This window comes from Miniopterus natalensis, chromosome 17 (assembly GCF_054644295.1).
Source record: "Miniopterus natalensis isolate mMinNat1 chromosome 17, mMinNat1.hap1, whole genome shotgun sequence".
NCBI classification, from domain to species: Eukaryota; Metazoa; Chordata; class Mammalia; order Chiroptera; family Miniopteridae; genus Miniopterus; species Miniopterus natalensis.
In genome coordinates this window covers 44,533,585-44,553,518 of record NC_142097.1, presented here as the reverse complement: position 1 = coordinate 44,553,518, position 19,934 = coordinate 44,533,585, and the positions used below count along the sequence as shown (strand labels likewise).

Sequence of the window (19,934 nt, the reverse complement as noted above, 5' to 3'; positions counted from 1 at the left end):
GCTGACGTCCGGATTTGCATGAGTTCTTGTGCAGCCGCGGCCCGGGCTCAGTTGTCTGAGCGAGCGCGAGCCGGGCGCGGGGCGGGCGCGGGCAGCGGCAGCGGCCGGGCTGTGCGGGGCGAGCGGCGGCGGCGGCGCGGGCGGCGGAGGCGCTTGGGCCGGGGCGGCGGCGGCGGCGGCGGCGGCGGGGCGCCCGCGGGAGCCAGCGGGGTCTGCAGGCGCGCCGGCCGCCCGCGCCCCGGCGCGCTCCGGCTCGGCCATGGAGCTGCCAGCTGTTGGCGAGCACGTCTTCGCGGTGGAGAGCATCGAGAAGAAGCGGATCCGCAAGGTAGGGCGGCGCGGGGGCGGCGGGGCGGCCGGGGAGCGGCGGCCGGGCGGCCCCGGGGAGGCGGGGAGGGGGTGGGGAGGCTGCGGGCCGGGGCCGGGGATCCCGCGGAAGCTGATGGAGTGCCGTCTCTTCCCCCCGCAGGGCAGAGTGGAGTATCTGGTGAAATGGAGAGGCTGGTCCCCCAAGTAAGTAGCGGCGGAGGGGCGGGGGCGCCGGGTGCCGCGGCGCGGGGCGCGGGGCGCGGGGCTCGGGACCCGGCGGGCGCCGGGGGGGTGGGGGGAGCGGACGGGAGGCGGGGTGGAGGGGGTGGAGGGAGGGAGGAGGGGGTGGGGAAGTCGGTGGCAGGCACTGGGGAAGCCGAGCCGCCGAGCCCGAGCCCGAGCCCGGCGCCCTGTGTTGTGCTCCGCGCTCCGGGAAATGCCATCACTAATTTATGCGCTAAAAGGAGCCGGAGGAGCTGGAGAGACGCGGGGCCGAGCCGGGGAGGCCGGCGGAGGGAGGGAGGGCGCAGGCACTGACTGATGTGCAGCAGAAAATGGCTCCTTTCCCCTTTCCCTCCACCGAACGGCTCCATATTGCAAAACCAAAAAAAAAAAAAAAAATTAAAAAGCGACGAAAATGCAATTGTGCGCCTGTTCCCTCCCGGTAGCGCAGGGAGCGGGAGGAGCGAGGCGGAAAATGCTGGGCACTGCCGCCGCCGCGGCGCTTTGGGTGGGGGGATTTTCTTTTTTTTTTTTTTTTTTTTTTAATTTAAAATGCGAAGGCACCGGATGGAGACAGACGCGCAGGCACGCACACACACACTCACACACACACGCAGGCACGTTTCTGGGCTGCTGAGTATTTGGGGGTGCTTGCCGGTGACAGCGGGCTCCAGGGCCGCGAGGGGGTGTGGGGGGGCCGCTGGGCTGCCGGGTGTGGGATTAGGGGTCACACGGAGAACGCCCGAAGCCCTAGCGGGGACTCGGGGCGGGGGGGACGGGAGGGGACGGCGACTTTGCCTTTGGGCTGCTCTGCAAACTCAGGGTTCCTGGTGAGCAGAGTGGCTTTGGAACATGTCGCAGTAACATGCTTAAAATTCTTGACAACTGCAAAATAAACTGCTAGTTTCATTTTCCTGACCCCTCCCCTTCCTGCCCGTGTGTGTTTATTTTGACTTGGGGGGGGCGTCGGGGGCCGCGTCAGGCCTGCAGAAATCCGCCCTGCGGCCCCCACATGCACAGCTCAGTAGCTTTCGGTTCACGGAGACAGAGAAGGGCCTTATGTCATTGCCCACCTGGAGGCCGCAGCGCCGCTCGGTTTTTTTCACGCCGTGTCCCCCCCCCCCCCCCTTTTACCTTGCAAGATATAACACGTGGGAACCCGAGGAGAACATCCTGGACCCCCGGCTGCTGATTGCGTTCCAGAACAGGTGAGCGTCCCCCAGCAGCCGCCGCCGCGGGCACCGAGCAGGGCCATGGGAGCCGGGGCCACGCCGCCTCTAGGGGGCCGGGGCCGGGAGGGGCCCGCGGGAGCCCCCTCCCCCACCCGCCCCCCGACGGGCCTGAACGGCGGGGCTGCGGCCTCGGCTTCTCTAACCAACGTCCTTGGCGGTTGCTGCAGCCTGGGGGTGGGGGTGGGGGTGGGGCAGGCCAGAGAAGGCCAGGCTTGTGTTTTGGGGGAGCTGCGGGAAGGGTGACTGCGGGTGGCCCTGCGGCTGCCCCCTCCCCCCCGCAGAACTCCGGGCCGCGCCCGGTGCCCCGAGGGCCCCCCTCCCGTCCCAACCTTGGAGCCCCACCCCCAGAGCCTAGGTGTTGCTTTCCTGCAGCCACGGGCTGCTGGGCCCGGCGAGTCGCGGGGCAGCTCCGAGGGAGCTGGCACCGTGAAACCACCGGACGTCACGGAACTGAACTTAACCTGTTGGGGCCTGGAGGAAAGTTGGCAAGACCTTAAGCCCCCACCCTCAGACCCCGGGAGCTGGGGGTGGGGTGGGGGCGCCAGGTTCCGGCTGGACGTGGGGGCTCCTCCTACCCCGCGCCGGGCTACTTGGTGGGTAAACTTGGCCCACGGGTGTGGGGTGGGCGCTGCCTGGCGGCGGAGGGGTGGCGTCCGACCCGGGGCTCATCCCCGCGCGCACAGACGCTCGTCTCGCTGCGGCTGCGGCTGCGGGATCCCCCGCCCGCGGCTGCGGCCGGCGGGGGGCAGGGCTGGCGGGAGGGCGGGGCGGCGGGGGCCCTGGGAGCCCGGCCCCTCCGCCTCCCGCCGCCTCCCTCCCTCGTTTAGCGTTATTTCCTGGGGTGGGTTTGGCGCTAACGCTCCACTCCGGACCCTCGGAGCGAGCCGCCGGCGGGGGGACTTGATCCCCCGCGACGCAGGGGGGCGCTGCGAAGGGATCCCGCGCGCTCCACCTGGGAGTGCACCCCGTCACCATGTCGGCGGCTGATGCCACGTTGCGTAAGGGGTCCCCGGAGAGTGAACGCACGGGCTGTTGCAATGTCGTGCAACTTCGGAGTCAGGCCCGGGCTGGGGGGCCCCCGGGGCTTGGCGGAGCTCCCCTGGGGCAGCCCACCCGCGGAGGGTGCCTAGGGTCGCGGGAGAACAGGTTTCTGGGCCGGAAATGGGCTGCAACTTGGGCTGAGGCCGGAGAGGCGCCCCTTTCTCTCTGAAAGGACTGGGCAGCGCTGGGACAGGCCGCCCCCAGCCCGGGGTCACCCGAGGCCACTCGGCGGGCAGGAGTCAGGCGACTCTTTGGAACCCCCGCCTTCGCCGTGGGCCTTATTAATTTGGAAATTGAGGGCCGGGCTGGGAGGGGGCGGGGCTTGTGCGCCGCCCCGCCCCTCAGCCCCGGCGGCCTCGCGGCGGGTTCACCAGGTGGCCGCGAACCTGGGGCCCGGCCTCCTCCGCGGGCCGCCGCCCCCGGCCCCTAATGGGCTCATTGCCGCTGTGTAAACAGGGGCGCGGCCCCTCCCCCGGCTGAGGCCGGGGCTTTGGGAAACCCGTCCTCCCTCCGCCGGCCGCGCTCGTTATCTGAATCTTAATGAGGTCATTAGCATCCCGCGCCTCCGGAGGGAGCGGCGCGGTCCACGCACCTCCCTTTGGGCCTGGTCTGCACCCCTGGGCTCCCGCGCCCACCCCACTTGGCGCAGGACCGTCAGCCTCAGGCTGTGGGCGGCGGCGCTGGTGACCCCGCCCCGAGCCCCGAGCGGCCGTCCCCCCTGGCTGGACGCAGGGTTGTGGGGGGCGCGGCGGTGCAGGTGGGGACCTCGGAGGTGGGGAAGCGCTTCTCGGAGAGCCCCCTGGGCAGGCGAGGGCCCGCGAGCGAGCGTAAAGCGCAGCTCTGCGCCCGGCCGAGGCGCCCAGCTGGCGGCAGGGTGACCTTTTGCCTTCAGTTCTCCATCGCTCCGGTCGGGGCGGCCCTGCTGCGCCCCGAAGGTGGCCGCGGCCGCAGGTTGCAGCCCAGCTGGCGAGGAGGCCGGGGGAGGCTAACGGCGCCGCCCTGCGCTCTGTCCCTCAGGGAACGGCAGGAACAGCTGATGGGATATCGCAAGAGAGGCCCGAAGCCCAAACCCCTGGTGGTGCAGGTGAGAACGCTCCTGATCCTGGGCCCTTTCTCCTCCAGTTGCCACCCGAGCTGCTTCCAGGCCTGCGTGGGGTGGGGGGTCCCCCAGAGGCTCCAGTCATTTCCTCTCTCCCTGACCTTCTGCAGCCCTCCCTGATGACGCAGCTGCCCACTGGGTGGGGGCTGGGGCGCCCCGACTGTCCAGGCGGGTGCCCTCCCTCCTCTCACCTTCCCCTCCGCCCCTGCCCCGTCCGCCCAGGTACCTACCTTTGCCCGGCGCTCCAACGTGCTGAGCGGACTCCAAGACTCCTCGGCGGACAACCGCTCCAAGCTGGAGCTGGGCGCGCAGGGCAAGGGCCAGGGCCACCAGTACGAGCTCAACAGCAAGAAGCATCACCAGTACCAGCCGCACAGCAAGGAGCGGGCAGGCAAGCCCCCGCCGCCGGGCAAGAGCGGCAAGTATTACTACCAGCTCAACAGCAAGAAGCACCACCCCTACCAGCCGGACCCCAAGATGTACGACCTGCAGTACCAGGGCGGCCACAAGGAGGCGCCCAGCCCCACCTGCCCGGACCTGGGCGCCAAGGGCCACGGGCCCGACAAGTGGGCCCACGGGGCGGGGGCCAAGGGCTACCTGGCAGCAGCCAAGCCTCTGGCCGGCGCCGCCGGGGCTCCAGGCAAGGGCTCCGAGAAGGGCCCCCCCAACGGGATGACCCCGGCCCCCAAGGAGGCGGCGACGGGCAACGGGATCGGGGGTAAGATGAAGATCGTTAAAAACAAGAATAAAAACGGGCGCATCGTGATCGTGATGAGCAAGTACATGGAGAACGGCATGCAGGCGGCCAGGATCAAGTCCGGCGAGGCGGCCGAGGGCGCGGCGCGCTCCCCGGGCCACAGGAAGCGCGCCTCGGAGGAGCGGCACCCCCCGGCCGACAGGACCTTCAAAAAGGCGGCGGGGGCCGAGGAGAGGAAGGTGGAGGCTCCGTTTAAGAGGCGAGAGGAGGAGGCGGCGGCGGGCCCCGGCGACCCTCAGCCCCAGGACGCTGCGTCCCGCAAGCCCTCCCCAAACAAGGAGGCCTTTGGCGAGCAGCCGCTGCAGCTCACCACCAAGCCCGACCTGCTGGCCTGGGACGCGGCCCGGAGCGCGCACCCGCCCTCCCACCACCACCACCACCATCACCACCACCACCACCCGCACCCCGCGGTGGGCCTCAATCTCTCCCACGCGCGCAAGCGCTGCCTCTCCGAGACCCACGGCGAGCGGGAGCCCTGCAAGAAGCGCCTGACAGCGCGGAGCATCAGCACCCCCACCTGCCTGGGGGGCAGCCCGGCGGCCGAGCGCCCCGTCGAGGCGCCCCCCGCTGCCCTCCAGCAGCCCGAGGTCATCCTGCTGGACTCGGACCTGGACGAGCCCATAGACTTGCGCTGCGTCAAGACGCGCGGCGAGGCCGGGCAGCTGCCCGGAGCCCTTCAAGTGAAGCCCGAGGCGCCTGCGGCTGCGCCGGTGGCGGCTGCGCCCGCGGCGGCGGCCGAGAAGCCCCCGGCTGAGGCCCAGGACGAGCCCGAAGAGCCGCTGAGCGAGTTCAAGCCCTTCTTTGGGAATATAATCATCACCGACGTCACCGCGAACTGCCTCACCGTCACTTTCAAGGAGTACGTGACGGTGTAGCCGTCGGAAGGGAAGCTCCACGCGCACGGGAGCTTTGCGCCTGGGGGCGCGGATGCCTCCTTTTGCCCCCTTTGGGGAGATCCAGGCCCACCCCAGCTCCAGGACGCCCAAAGCCGCGGCCAGGGGCCCCTCCGTGCGCAGCCGCGGGGGCCTGGCCGGGGCGCCCAGGCTGCCAACGCGGGAACTGGCGCCTCCTCCACGGGGCCTGCGGGTCTCGCCCCCTCCTGCCCTCCCCTGAAGGACCCCCGGACGGACGGGGCGGCCACGACGGCGGGCTCAGAGCTATAGTATTATATTTTAACCGTGCTAACTTGTCAAGTGCAGACTTCACTCCCGTTTGTACGTGGTGTTCTTGAAATGTATTGTTTGAGGTCAAGAGGCCCGACCCCCCTCCCCGTCCTCGGGCTGATATATATATATATTTATTTGTAGGTATTTATATATTGAAATATAAAAACCTAGATTTATGGAGTTTCCTCTAGATCATGTTATATTCTATATCAGACGAGCTATTTTCCGTTGAGCCACCTTCCCTGTTCATTCTGTATCTCGGTTGGTTTCATTTCCTCCCCTTCCAGGAACTGCAATACCAGTAACCTTGGTATATATTTTTTGATACTGTACACATGGATGTGTTGTTTCTATGTGCAAAAAAAAAAAAAAACCCACAGAGAAAAAAAGTTTGTTAAAAGCCTAAATGAGCTCTCTAGAAACTGCTGCTACTAGAAATGTCTAAACTATAAGCTTCCAGTTATTACCTGCTTGAATGTAAATATTAAATGGAGATGTTGAAGGTGCATTTTCGCTGTCGGAAGATGAGCGCAGAGGGAAGTCGGAAGCCCCGGAGGCGCCTGGACCCCCTCCCCACCCCACTTCCCCCTTAGGCCTCAGGGAGGAAGCTGGCCAGGTCCTGGGCTAAACCCGAGCAGAGCCAAGTGGCCCAGGTTTCCAGGGCGGAGGCGCTGGCACACTGGAGGGGTGACCCAGCTCCCCGGAAGGCACATCGAGAGGCACTCCAGAGGAGAGGGGAATTCCTGAGGCGGGTGCCCAGTGGTGCTCCTGCCCCCAGGACCCAGGGCCCTGGCCATCCCGGGATCTGCGTCGTGGGGGGAGAGCGCACAGGTGGTTTGAGCGAGCCTGGGTGGAGCCAGGCACCTGCTGATCTTTGCCCCCACCCCCCCACCCCGGGGTGCAACACACCCAGGCACTGGCCCTGGTGGTGCAGAGGTGTTCCTCTTTAGTAATCCAGGCCTGGTTGGGCAGGTTCAGCCGGGAGGAGACCCTCCCACCCTCTCCAGTGTCCCTTGTTGGCATCGCTGGCCCCGCCCCACGGAGAAAAACCTCTGAGGCTCTTTCTCTGCCAGGCGCTCTCCCCGGAAACCACCAGGCCAGAGGTTCTGACTGCAGGCTCTTCAAGCGCCCTGGGCAGGAAGGGGGGCTTCCTGCCGGGGGGGTTGGGGAGGAGGGGGGTCTGAGGAGCCAGGCCTGCTCACCCCCACTGTCTTAGCCGGGATATGTGGGTCCCCATCCTGCTTTGGGTGGCAAGGCTGGGACACTTGGTGACCCCGGGCGGGAAGGGGTTAAGGGCCCGGAGGGAGGCGAGGGGAGTGGGCGGGACCCTGAGGTGCAGGCCCCCCCTGGCCTGGAAGCCACCACATGGGAACGCAGGGGCGGAGGCCGGCTTTCTGCAGACGCAGCGCTCTTCCTGCTGGCTGGGGCGGCCGCGCAGGGCCCGGCCCGGACAGGTCCTGTGGGCGCCCCGCTGCTCCCGGCCTCCAGAGCCCCTTTCCTGCCCCCCTGGGGCCGAGAAGGGCCCAAGCCCCCTGCGGGGCACCGGGGCGCAAGAGGCCCCTGGGATCCCGAATGGGTGGGGCGGGGGCGAGGTGGCCGGAGCGCCGCGCGGGGCAGGCCCCGGGAGGGGATGGAGGCCGGGAGGGCCCCGAGGCCTGAATGCGGACACTGTGGCCAGTGTTGGCTGCAGGCCACCAGCGGCCGGGTGGGGGAGGGGCGCCCAGCGGGGGAGGGGCGGGAGGGGAGGAAAGTTCTAAAAAAAAAAAAGGAGCCGTTGAGAGTTTCTAGCCCTGGCTTTTGTGCAGCGTCCCTCCCACTACCCGCTTCACCCCAGCCCCTCGAGCGAGCTAACACGCCCCTCCCCCGCCGTGTCATGAATGCCCTTTGCCACCCTGGGAGCGGAGGGAGGGGCGGCCTGCCTGCCGCTGGCGCGCTGCCCGCGGCGCTAGAATCGGGCCTGTCCTTCACTGGCGGGCGCACAAAGGCGCATGCCAGGCGGGGGCTCCGTCTCCCCGCTTCTCTGGTAAGAGAGAACTGAGAATCTGGGCGCGGGAAAGGGAGCCCCTTGTTCAGGTCTGCACGGTCGGTGACTCGGGAATGAGCCTTGTCCCCTGGGGTGCCCCCGTGGCCCAGTGGGTGGCCCCTGCCGGGCTGAGCCTGGGGAACGAACTGGGGGAGGGGCGGGGAAGTAGGGGATGGCACTGCCACCAGCGAGGAAGGAAAGGGGTCCAGTCCCATTCCAGGAAAGATGCGGCCTGCAGGTGGCCTGAGGCCTTGAAACCTGGGCTTGGTGGTGGACCTTCTGGATGGGCAGGTCCTAGGAAGAGCCTAGCGCCTTGGGCGCAGAAGGCCAGCAATGGGGCAGAGGGAAATGGGCAGGTCACCAGGAGCTGCAGGGAGGCCCAACCTGGTGCCGGACCCAAGAGGGCCCAAGAGTGCCATTTGCCAAGCGCCTTGGACGTGCTGGGCACCGCTTGAGCACCTTGCTCCATTCAGACCCCACGGGGACTGAGGTTCCCTGGGGAGTAAGAGTCTGAGGCTCTGGTGGCAGACAGCCTGTCCAGGGCGTGGCCACTGCCGGTTCTGTGCTGATTCCAGAACCAAGCTGTCTGCTCCGCCATCCTGCAGCTCCTGGTGACCTGCCCATTTCCCACCCACGGTGCCCCGCCCCCCAGGGCCTCTTGACATAGATGTGTCCAAGGCTTAGGAACATCCGGGGAAGGTCATGGCCCTGGCACAGAAAGAAGCGAGTCCCGGGGTACCTGCTTCTGCCTAACTCTGGGCCTAGGTGTCGGTCAATGCCCAGCATGTCACAAGCAAAGCTCAGAAACCCTCTCTCTGAGCCCAAGTTCAGGACAGAGAAGGAGGGTAGGACACTGGGACCCTAACCTTGTACCTCAGAGACCCAAGTGTCTCTGTTTTTTCTCCAAATGAACCTTTCTCGTGGAGCTGAGCCTTGAGTATAGGGGCTGGAGCTGACCCAGGAGAGAGAGAGGCGCTGTGTACACCCCCACCCCCATCAGAAGCTGGTGTCTGGCACCAGTAGGGTCCCAGGCTCTAGCTCTGGCCTCCCTACATAGCAAACCCCCACCCCCAACCCATTTTCAGAAGAACCAAGCTCAGCCCTGCAATGTCTGTTTGCTCCGTCCTTGGATCCCCCCAGGGTGCTTTGCAACAAGGGTGGCCAGACTGAGCACACGAAAATACAGGATACTCAGTTAAATCTGAATTTCAGATGGACAATGCCTCCTTATTTAGTATGGCTCATGAAATATGTGAGATATGCTAATACCAAAAAACTAATAATGAAACGCACTGTTTACATGAATTCGGGTTTAGCGGGGGGGTTGGGGGGCATCCTGGGTTTTACCTATAAACCCTGTTTGGGACCTGAACAGTCAGCAAGGTCCGTCCCACCCAGCAGGAGAGAGACGGTGCAGAGAGCAGAACCACGGCAGGCCTTGCAAGTGCAGTTACCATTGTGACTTTGGGTTTGCGGGTGTGACACTAAATGGTGGCACTGATTGGTGGCATTGAATGGTGACACTGAATGGTGACTGATTTAAGGTGGGGGTGGGACATGCACCTGACACGACCTGGACAAAAGAATGGAAAGACCAGAATTGGTCCCTCCGTGTACTGGCCCACGGTGGGCTCCTGAATCGAGGCACCTCCCCACCTCTGCCCACCTAGACAGCAACTTCTAGAACATATAAGCAGGGCAGAACAGATGTGGTGGCAGTGCCCACCCCCTCACCAAAGACCTGTCCCTTCCCACAGCTGTTTCCTCTCTGACAGCGAGGAGAGACCCTGCCAGGAGAGGGCCTTGAGCACTCTGGAAACCCCCCTAAGTAAACACATGGGTTATTATTACTATTATTATTAATTTACCAAGGAACACTAAACATCCAACTTCAGATCCAAATGCCTTATAACGACTCCTGGCCCAGAGTCTCGGGGTGGCATGAGGTGGGGACACATACCCAGCGCCGTTTACTCTCCACTCTGGAGCACCCAGCGGGCACCACCTGCCAGGGGTTCCCCGTTGACCTGGGGCCTCGTCCGGAGCCCCTCCAGCTTTATCCCGGGTCACTGAGGCTGCCACCAGGACAGGAGAGAGACAGGTGAGCCCCTGAGCTGAGCCTGTGCTTGCACAAAGCCAAGATGTCCCCTGTGGGCCCCTGCTGTCTGCTGCGCATCCGAGAAGATGAAGCCCGAGCAGAGGAAGTAGTCCTGAGGGCGGTCACTGTTGGACACAAGTGTCTGCTTCCTGTGGCCGCAGCGCAGAACGGCCCTGCCCCCCTTTCCCGTTGCCATTACTCACGGCAGCTGGCAGGGACTGCGCGCCCACTCCGCGCGGGCACTCCAGGGCTGGCCCTTCTTACCGATGGTGAGGCGAGGGCTTAGAGGCTGCGGGAACCTGCCCAGGGTCCACCATTCGTAGCCAGGGGAGCAGACAGGAGTCCAGGGCAGCCTTGTCTGTCTCCAGGGCCCGTGCTCTCGGCTGCCGGCGTTCCTTGTGTCCTTCAGAGGCCAACTCAGGCCCCATCCCCTCTCTGAGGTTAAGGTTATTCCAGCTTTACCAGGGCCACTGCGCCTGGCGTCCTGTAGTATTTACTGCTCCCCCGCCCCAACTCACTGTCAATCAACACACGCGCAGGCCTGGCCGAGGCTCCCTAATGACACTGAGCCCCGAGCGCCAGGAAGGCGAGGGACATGTCTTGGGTATTTTGTGTGCTCCCGCAGCTGGTGCGCAGTCCTAATAAATGCCTGGAATCAGATACCGTGTGTGTGTGTGTGTGTGTGTGTGTGTGTGTGTGTGTGTGAGAGAGAGAGACAGAGACAGAGACTCTGAGAGAGACAGAGAGACAGGGGGAGAGAGAGACTACAGGCCATTAACAGCACCCACAGACCAAGGCAGGGCCCCGTGAAGCCCCAGGGGCTCGCCCCCAGGGCCCTGAGGCTGCAGAGCCGAGGCCAGGGACCCTTTCTCCTGCCCAGCTTGTGGCAGATACGCACGCACTTGGCTGCTCTGAGGTCCTGCCGGCTCCTGGCCCCTCACTGGATCCATCTGTGAGTTTCAGGAGGCTCCAGGTAATTAGGTGGTAATTGAATTTAGGGAAACAGACCCTGAGGATAATCCTGGAGTGGGTTCCAGGCAGACGCGCGGTTTCATTTCCGCACCCAGCTAGTGGTGCGTGTTATTCCACTGCTCACAGCACCCTCTCACCCTCTTGCGTTTAGCTGTAGCTCGAGGTTCGGGATGGTAGAGGTGTGGGCATGTGTTCCACACACACACACACACACACACACACACACAGCGACAAGCAGAGGACACAGCACACCGTCTTTTATTTTGGGGCATGCTCTGTATGTAGCTGTGTGGATAAGGCCGGGCACAGCAAGCTCACTGAATGTCGCCTGTGATTACTGTTTCTCACAGCCAGTCATCTGCAAGTTCTCAAGTCTAGGTAGGGCCAGAGAGCTGGCGTTACCAAAGGATGTCCAACGTACGTGTGCATCTGAGTGTGTGCAACTGTGTGCATGTGCATGTGTGTGCATGTGTGTACACACGTGTGTATGTGCGCTGTGTGGGTGTGTGCACATGTGTGCATGTGTGTATGTGTGTGGGTGTGCATGGGTGTTAGTGTGCGTGTGTGCATACATGTGTGCACACGCATGTGTGCCTCTGCACATGTGTGTGTGCGTGTGTGTGTGCGTTTAGGGCTGGTGGAGGTCACAGCAGCACAGCCCGCACTAGCAGGAACACATCTCATTTGCTGCCCAAGTGAAGGATCCTCTCAAACGCACCCTGGAGTTGAACGTTGCCAATAACTGGCTCCGAGTCCTTTCAACCTGCTCCAGGTGTAAAGTAAACCTCCCTGGATTTCCTCCCTTTCCTGTTTCATCTGAGAAATTCTTCGCTAATTCCACGGTATCTGGTTTCTCATTGTTTCCCTTGGCCTCAGACAGCCCGTGGGGTGGGCTCTGGAAAGGTGTGCCTAGCGTGCTCTGCCCCCCCAAACGCCGCGGCTCCTACCCTCCCAGCGCCACAGCCTCCAAAGCCTCTTCAAAGGCCCGAGCTGGCTGTCGGCGCAACATGAGCCCTGACATCCTGGGGAAGTGAGCAAACACCTATCACAAAATCAGAGAATGGTCTTGGGTGGTCACTGCAAAGCAGAAGTGAGAAGAACAGGACAGTCACACTAAGCTCCCCTGTAACAGAATAACGCTGGGACTGTGTGAATGGAACAGAACGACGCCGGGATCCCGAACGGAACGGAACAGCGTCGACCGGGACCGGAGACCAGGCCTGGCGGAAGAGGCCTGGGCGGCTCCAGATGCAAGCTGGGGACCATCTCTTTCCCTCTGGCTCTGAAGGAGGTGGGGTTACAAATCATGTGAATGTCGGGGGGTGGGGAGAGGAGAGCCTGGCCAGCAGGATCCCTCGGATGGAGAGCAGAGCGGAAGCGAGCATCCTTATGGCCATTTCCTGCTTTGTTTTTTCTTGCTCCGACTCCCCCCCACTCACCCAGGGCTGGGGTGGGGGGAGCACTGGGCAGGCCAGGGAGGCTCAGGAGGATGCCCGGGCTCTGCTCAGCCCCCCGTGCGTCTTCCCACTGGCTCCTCTCCTGGCATCGAAAATTATTTATGTTTGCAAATTGCTTTTGACTCACATGAGTTATTCCTCTGCCTGCCAACAGGTCTGGGGATGGGAGTGCGTTATCAAGCTGAGCAGGGAGCTGAGAAATCCAGGGGCAAGGGTGGAATGATGAGCCTTGGGATCTGGTCCGGCTCTGCCACTGCGGTGCCCCAACTTCCCCTCCCTGGGCTCGGGCCTCTTATCTGCAGAACAAGAGGGCTGGGTGACCTGTGAGCTCTCTGGGGCATCATGGCCCTGACTCCCCGGGGCCTGTGACTCCGACGAGGCCCAGCTGAGTGTGGCGCCAGCCTCTCCCGGCTTCCTGACCCCACTGCCAGAGGGCGAAGGTGGTCCCCAGCCCAGGGGGACACTGCGGTTGGGGAGGGCAGAAATGCTTCCTCTCCTAGTCTTGTGTCACCATGGTCCTCGGTGATGTCCTTGGTGATGAAAACAGAGGTCTGCAGAGGTACCGGCCGGGTGGAAAATCCCTGGGGCTGGTCCAGGAGACATACACACACACTCACCCTGAATTGTTGCCCAACCACCAGCACGTCCCGGGAGGATGGGCTCCTCGATGGGCGGACAGGCTCGCCTGGTCCAAAGAGGAGCAGACAGGCCCACTGACCACGGAGTTTCTACTTCAAGTCCCTTGCTCTGCCAATGGGGAAACTGAGTCCCTCGAAGGCCAAAGCCAAAGTCAAGGCACCATCAGGCATGAGCCTTCCGACGAGGCGCTGTGCTCACCTAGTTCACCTGCCGTGAAACTGGATTTATTAATAGGAATGGTGATGACATAATCCAAAGTTCAATGCCAAGGCTGTGAGTGAGTGGCCACGTGCTGCTGTGGAGCCCCAGGGTCTGGCTTCTGTTCTCTGGACTGTGGTTTGGGGCCCAACCCAGAGAGAAGACAGGAGGGTCTGGGCTTCTTCCAATCCAGTGACCACCAAGTAGAGACAAAGGCTGTTGTGGGCTCTGCTCTCCGAGGTGGCGAGAAACCTGCTAACCTCAGAGCTGGCGTTGGCCGGGCCTCGGCGGGAAGATGGTATGTGCTCACCCCTGGCCAAACCACAGCGAACCTCAGGCCTGGGCCTGGGGGGGAGTCTGGGGGCTGTGCCCTCCCCCGTGGGAGAGGACCTGTGGGTGGGCAGAAGGCAGCTGGGCAGCGGGGAGAGGGACTTCCCTGCGGAAGGTGGCTTCCTCTGAAGCCTGGCCTTTCTCCGGGGCCCAGAGCTGAGTTCCCTGGAGCGCGAAACCTCACCTGAGCCCCTGGGATGCCTCGAACGCTCGTCAGTCCCGTGTGATTCCTCCCGGGCACCGAGGCTGCGCCAGGGCTCTGGCTGCGCGTTCACTTGGCGGCTGGCCTCAGAGGTGCTTCGCCCAGGTCAGTGTTCTGGAGAGAGAATGCGACAGGGTGAGGCAGCAGGGAGAAAAGGAAGCCGCAGAGGACCCTAGATGAAGACAGAGACAGACGCGGAGGTCGGGAGAGCAAGAGGCCCGGGACAAAGAAACGGAGGCTGATCGGAGCAGAAACAGAGAGAGAGGGAGACAGAGGAGCAGCTGGAGGGGACACACCACTCAGATAAGGAGCCTCGGAGCCACTCAAGGCTGAGAGAAGCCCAGCCACTCAGATACCAGGTCAGAAGGGGTCAAGGTTAACAACGCCAGCATCCGGACACACGGACCGGCGCCCCCCGCCGTGACGCGCTGGGGACGCCGCTCCAGCGGCCTGCAGACAGGTCAGGCGTGGGCTCCGCAAAATGCCACGGTCAGGAACCCGGGCGAGGGAAGGCCCCGCCCCAGTGTAAAGGGGACTTGGAAGACAGGACGCCGAGCGCAACTCACGACCCGGGCTTGGCTCTCGGAACAGGAACAGAAAAAAGGCGAACTGGTTATAAAGAGCATGGTCGGCAGCCCTGGGGATGCGAGTACAGCTCAGGGAACTTAGCCAATAGTATTGTAGGAGCTGCGCGGGGCCAGCTGGGCACTGGAAATATCGGGGGATCGCTTCGTAGAGCACATGCATTGTCTAACCATTGTCCCCTACACCTGAAACTAATACAAAATAGTACTGAAAGTAAGCGGTCGCTGCGGAATAAAAATGAGGAACATTACTGGGGAAACTGACAAGGTTTGCGCAGGGACCGCGGGTGTAGACGACAGCGTTGGGTCGATGATTTGGGTAACCGGGCAGAGGCTTGCGAGAGATGGCCTCGTTCCCGGGAGAAACACGCTACTCCGAGCATTTAAGGCATGGCGGACGCCAGGGCCCCACCTTGCTCTCGAACAGCACAGAAAACATCTCTCTATCGAGGGAGGCCAGTAAAGCAAGTATGGCTCGCTGCTGAAGCTGCACGAGGGATTATTTCTAAAAGCTCCTTTGCTATTTCTGCGACTTTTCTATAAGCTGGCAAACAGCGCTGGGTTGCGATGTAAAATGAGGAGGTCCTCGGAGCCTCCCCATGGGGGCCGGGGACAGGTGCGGCCTGGAGCGGTGTGGCAGGGCTGGGCGCAACCAGAGGAGCCTCCCACGCGGATGCGGCCGAGCACGGGGGCTGCCTGACCGACCCTCACCGCGGACTGGAAGGCTTGTCTTCCAACCCTTCACCCCGTGACCTTGACACGTGAAAGGGGCCCCCGGAGGGTCCCGCCACTCTCAGCTCAGCTCACAGCTGAAGCCACCCTTACTCTGCGGCCACATGAGGAAGCAGGATGTCAGGAAGGGGCAGGATCGGGGGGCCAGGCCCAGCCTGCCCGGCCTGCCCAGCTCTGTGCCCCAGATTTCCCCAAGGCCAGCTCCTTCTTATCACGTAGGCCTCCTGACTGCCACCTTTTGAGAAAAGCCTTCCCCGGGCGCTGACTCCATCTGATTGCCCTGTTTGTCTTTTTTACAGCAGGCGCCCTTATCTGAAGTTATTGATTTGTTGACTTGTCTGCCCTCCCCCCGTAGAGTGTAAACACCATGAGAGCAAGTCTTTGTCTGGTTCATCGATCCTAGAACTTGGCCAGTGCACCAGAGCTATTTGTTGGAAGGAGGGACAGAGCGATGCAGGGCCGGGGCCGGGGGGGAGCCTCAGTTTCCTCCCCAGTGAAATGGAGGCTGTAACTCCTGATGTAAGGCCACTCATAAGGTGGCTCAGAGAGAGACTCTGAGTGTCCCCGGGGGAGCGTTTGCCTAGAAGAGGCAGGAAGGAGCTGCAGCTTTCAGACGACTGGCCCAGGGTGGGTCACTGCCGGCCCCTTCCTGCTCGAAAATTCTGTAATTAATCTGGCCACCTGGTCATGTTGTTGGGGGAAGGTAGATGGAAAGGGGTGAATTATTTGGCACAATTTTTTTGTTTGGGGTTTCTTTGTGGGTGTGTGGACTCGGTACCATGAGACGGGCATGACACGGGCTGGTCTCCCAGCCTCCGCCCTCCGGACCTGATATCCCAGGGGGTCTGTGAGCATGGGCTGTGGGTGGGCCCAGCATGGGTCTGGGCCTGGAGACACCAGGGGCCCCAGAAATTCTCAGTCGCATCTCCCATACAGAGAGAGATTCTAAAGCAAAGCATCCAGGGCCCCCGGACCACCCTCCTCTCGCTGACCCCGGTCTCCCCATCCTGATCGCAGGACGTACTGGAAGGAAACCACGCCTTCTGTCTCCCACTTGCCGCCGGTGACAGGAGGCCCGCGAGGCCGGCCGAGCATGGTCAGTGAATGCGGCCGGGCGGGCTGGCTATGACCGAATGAAAGGAAAACGCGTCCTGTAGCAAGTTCAGCCCAAAACTCGGTTTCCTCCCTGGCCCCTGTGACCGCCTAGAAACAGTGAGTGACCCCAAAACTAGGCCTGACTTCTGTCCCCCTGGAAAGTGGGCAGGACCTGTGACTGCAGAGGTGACCGTGGCATCCCACGTGGAACTAGTCCCTTCTGTGACCTAATTAGGGCCCAAGGAGACCCTTTGAAACCCAAGCCCCCAAGAGACAGGAGGTAGCTGAGGAGAAAGTCTCCAGAACCTTGTCCACAGACACCGCTCTCAGCTGACAGCTGTGGGGCTCCCCGTGATGCTGCTGAAAGATCTAAATACCCATGGGGCGCTGCGGGGGGCACCCACACAGGCCCACTCAGCTCGCCGAACCCCGGCCACTCCGCGAGTGGGGGCCGCACTGACGCCTCGAGCAGGAGAGGTGATCGGGCCGCTCCGGCCGCCTCCCAAGGGGGGCTGGCGAGATGAAATGTGCCCCCAGCTCCGGACCGACTGGGTCTCCTGTAGGCGAGCCGACTCTCTGTTGTCCCTGCCTCGTGGGGTGGGGTGGGAAGTGCCACGTTGAATGGATTGCTGACAGAGGAAGAGACCAGTGTGACCTGGTGTCCCAAATTCCAATCCTGGACATAAGAGTGGGCAAACAGCGGGTCTATAAATAACGCCTTCAGGGGGCCCTTCCTGACCGGCCTCGCAGACCTGGCAGGCTTGGCAGGCAGGCCCTGCTCCTGGCAGCTCTCTCACTGAGCTGGGAACACGGGACCTTCAGCAGCCACGAAGGGGTTCTCACCTCTCCTCCTGCCCTGCGGCCGTGCAGCTGCCCCCAAATTAACCCGGGTGGGGAAGAGCCCTGCCCAGTCTTCAACCCCCCTTCACTCCCCTAGGCTGCCCCAGAACTTGTCCAGAAGCCCCGCCGAGGCTGTGTTCCCGCGAGCCCCGCTGCCATCCCTGTGTCCCCCACTCTCGACTGGTCACCCTCCCCGCTGATTCAAATGTCTCTGGCAGGTCGGGACTGTATCTTTGCCACCATCCTTCCCCAGCACAGCGTCCAGGAGGCCTGGATAAATATTTACTGAACGGATGAGCTGTTTACAAGGTTGCAAGTCACGGCTGCTCCCTTTCTCCCCAAAGAGTAAAACTTCAGGGGATCATACACACCCTGCACTGCTCCGGGAGTGGCCTTCTCAGGGACTGTCCCCAGGGACCCCCAAGTTGGCTCACGGGAGTGGGAGGCGTCTTTCTTTCCCTCTGTGGGTCTCCCTTTCTCTGGTGATTTCCATCATGAGCTTGAGTTAAGGAGCGATGCCAACAGTGACACCAGCCCCTGGTACCCCCAGACTTATTATGGGGGTACAGCCAGAGACTGCTCACTGCCAGGCTCACGGAAGAGCCCTTACATGCATCCTCTTAGTCTCTCACTAGCCTGTTGGGAGGCAACCGTTATAATCCCCAGGGAGGGGGGATGGATGCTCTCAGAAGTCAAGGACCTGCCTCTGGTCACAGAGCTAGGGAGCGGTGGAGCTGGGGCCAGGATCCAGGTTGCCTGGGCTCCTACCCACGGCACCACACTGCTGCTATCAGGGGTCTCTGGATGCAAAGAGTGTCTGGCCAGGATGCCCCCCACCAGGAGTGTCAGCATGGTCACCTCCAGCCACCCATTAGAGGCACCAGTTTTGACCTGAGATAACCCCACCAAGTGAGCAGCTCCTGCCACCCAAGTCACCACAAGGATGGAGCTGGACAGAGCCTGGAGGAGACTCCAGTGCCCCACCCGCATCTCACAGGTGAACACAATGCTGCTTGGGCCCCACACCAGCTGCCAGGACCAGGAGGCAACAATCCTTCTGCACGTGGCCCCCCACGTGTGGTCTGCTCTCAAGGCAGACGGGGCAAGAGGAGTCGGCTTGACACGGGTGGGCCCCCTCCAGTTCCGCTCCGGCCTCTGGGCGCCTCTCAGGCTGACCATGGCTCTGCAGTGGCCTCTGAGAGGGGTCAGCTGGTCCCCACACCTGCACTGTGGGCCGCCAAGAAGCGCCCCTCCCTGAGCCTGGTTTCTCTGCAGCCTCTCCTCTCCTGCGGTCATGGGCTGGCGACAGTGTTTTCAATAACTGTCTTCTCTTCCTGGGGGCTCTATTTCCATGGCTACTCCACTGATGCTCCAGCTTTGGTCGCAGTCTCATGGGCTCAGCTGCCAGCTCTCAAGAACCTGAACCAGCAGCCCAAGGTGGTCAGACAACTTGCTTCCTGGCTTTTCCTGCAGCCCCAGCCCAGGTGAGCCTTGTTAAGTGCTCTCAGTGGCACCTCACGCTTCCCGGTCCCGCACTGATCAAGGCTATAAATTACACAAGGTATGTGGCCTTCCTCTTAGTCTCTCCTCCAGGCCAGAATTCAGGCCTGTTTTTTTTTACAATATTTTATTTATTCAATATATTTTTATTGATTTCAGAAAGAGGAAGGGATAGAGAGAGAGAGAGAAACATCAATGATGAGTCATTGATCGGCTGCTTCCCGAACACCACCTACTGGGGATCTAGCCTGCAACCTGGGCAGGTGCCCTGACAGAATCGAACGGTGAACTCCTGGATCCTAGGTCGATGCTCAATCACTGAGTCATGCCGGCGGGGCCAGGCCTGTTTTACTTGGCCAGCATGCAGAAGGCGCCCAGGAAATCTCTGCTGGATGAATACGTAGGCAGGTGGATGGATACTGAGAGGATGAGTGGACATTTTTCTAGGCTGCCAGATGACCAGAAAAACACTGGAAGCTGAACGATGCCCTGCCATGAGAAACAATGAGGCTAAGAGGGGCCAGGGTGGGTGTCCCAATTCCTCCCACCTTCCTTCCCCACCTGCAGTCCCTCCCGTTACCACTGGAAGCCTCCTGCTAAAACTGCCCCAGAAAGCTCTCCCCTGAAACCGACTGCCCCTGGGGTGGATGTCAACCTCAGGTGGTTGGTGAACGATACTGCAGGTGACGCTTGAACATGGGCGTTAGAGACACGGACCCTCCACTCAGTCGAAAACCCGAGTATCACTTGACTCCCCCAAAACTGAAGTTGTCCCTGAGTATCTGTGGGGAATTGGCTCCAGGACCCCTCCCCCAATACCAAAATCTGCAGATGCTCAAGTCCCCCGTATAAAATGGTGTAGACCCAGGCACACAGCCCTCTGCCTCCGCAGACTCCCAACCACAGACGGCAAACAACCCAGGTATTTACTGAAGGAAACGTGTGCAGCCCCCCCGCGTGGCTCAGTGGTATGAACCAGGAGGTCACGGGTTCGATTCCAGGTCAGGGCACATGTCCCGGTTGGGGCCCTGCAGGAGGTAGCCCATCAGCGATTCTCATCATTGATGTTTCTGTCTCTCTCTCCCTCTCCCTTCCTCTCTCTGAAATCAATAAAAAAAATTTTTTAAAAAAAGAAAATCATGTGTGTGTAAGTGGGCCCACGCCCCTCCAACCCCTGCAGCTCCAGGCCAAGCTGGACATTGTCTCTTCCCCTTTCCGAGTCCACAGCTCCTTCCTGTGCCTGCTGCTCGGGAGAGGTTTCGGAGCACCCCAGTAACGGGGTGTGGGGGGCCGCAGAGGAGCAGGCTGGAGGGATCCCCGTGAACTTCTGGGAGGAGCACAATCCGGGGTTGATCTCTTTTCTCCCCACCCCCAGCTTTCCCTAAACCTTTCAACCTGGCAGGGAAGGGAGAGCGAGCTAAGGCTCCGCGTGGGGCCG

The 19,934-nt window shown here is 62.2% G+C and overlaps 1 protein-coding gene across 1 annotated transcript; it reads left to right on the top strand.

The window, feature by feature from the left end:
• The first annotated feature begins 253 nt into the window (after nt 1-253).
• On the top strand, nt 254-6,332 carry CBX4 (chromobox 4). Its single transcript, XM_087826393.1, has 5 exons — nt 254-328; nt 470-513; nt 1,674-1,739; nt 3,822-3,888; nt 4,126-6,332. The coding sequence occupies exons 1-5, from the start codon at nt 260-262 to the stop codon at nt 5,533-5,535; spliced, it is 1,656 nt and encodes a 551-aa protein (XP_087682519.1). The 5' UTR covers nt 254-259; the 3' UTR covers nt 5,536-6,332.
• The last annotated feature ends 13,602 nt before the right edge of the window (nt 6,333-19,934 follow it).

Excerpts from the sequence above, each read along its gene's own strand:
- CBX4 (XM_087826393.1), top strand. The coding sequence starts at position 260 with ATGGAGCTGCCAGCTGTTGGCGAGCACGTCTTCGCGGTGGAGAGCATC. Across the intron at positions 329-469 it reads AGAAGAAGCGGATCCGCAAG|GGCAGAGTGGAGTATCTGGT; the intron begins GTAGGGCGGCGC and ends TTCCCCCCGCAG. Across the intron at positions 514-1,673 it reads TGGAGAGGCTGGTCCCCCAA|ATATAACACGTGGGAACCCG; the intron begins GTAAGTAGCGGC and ends TTACCTTGCAAG.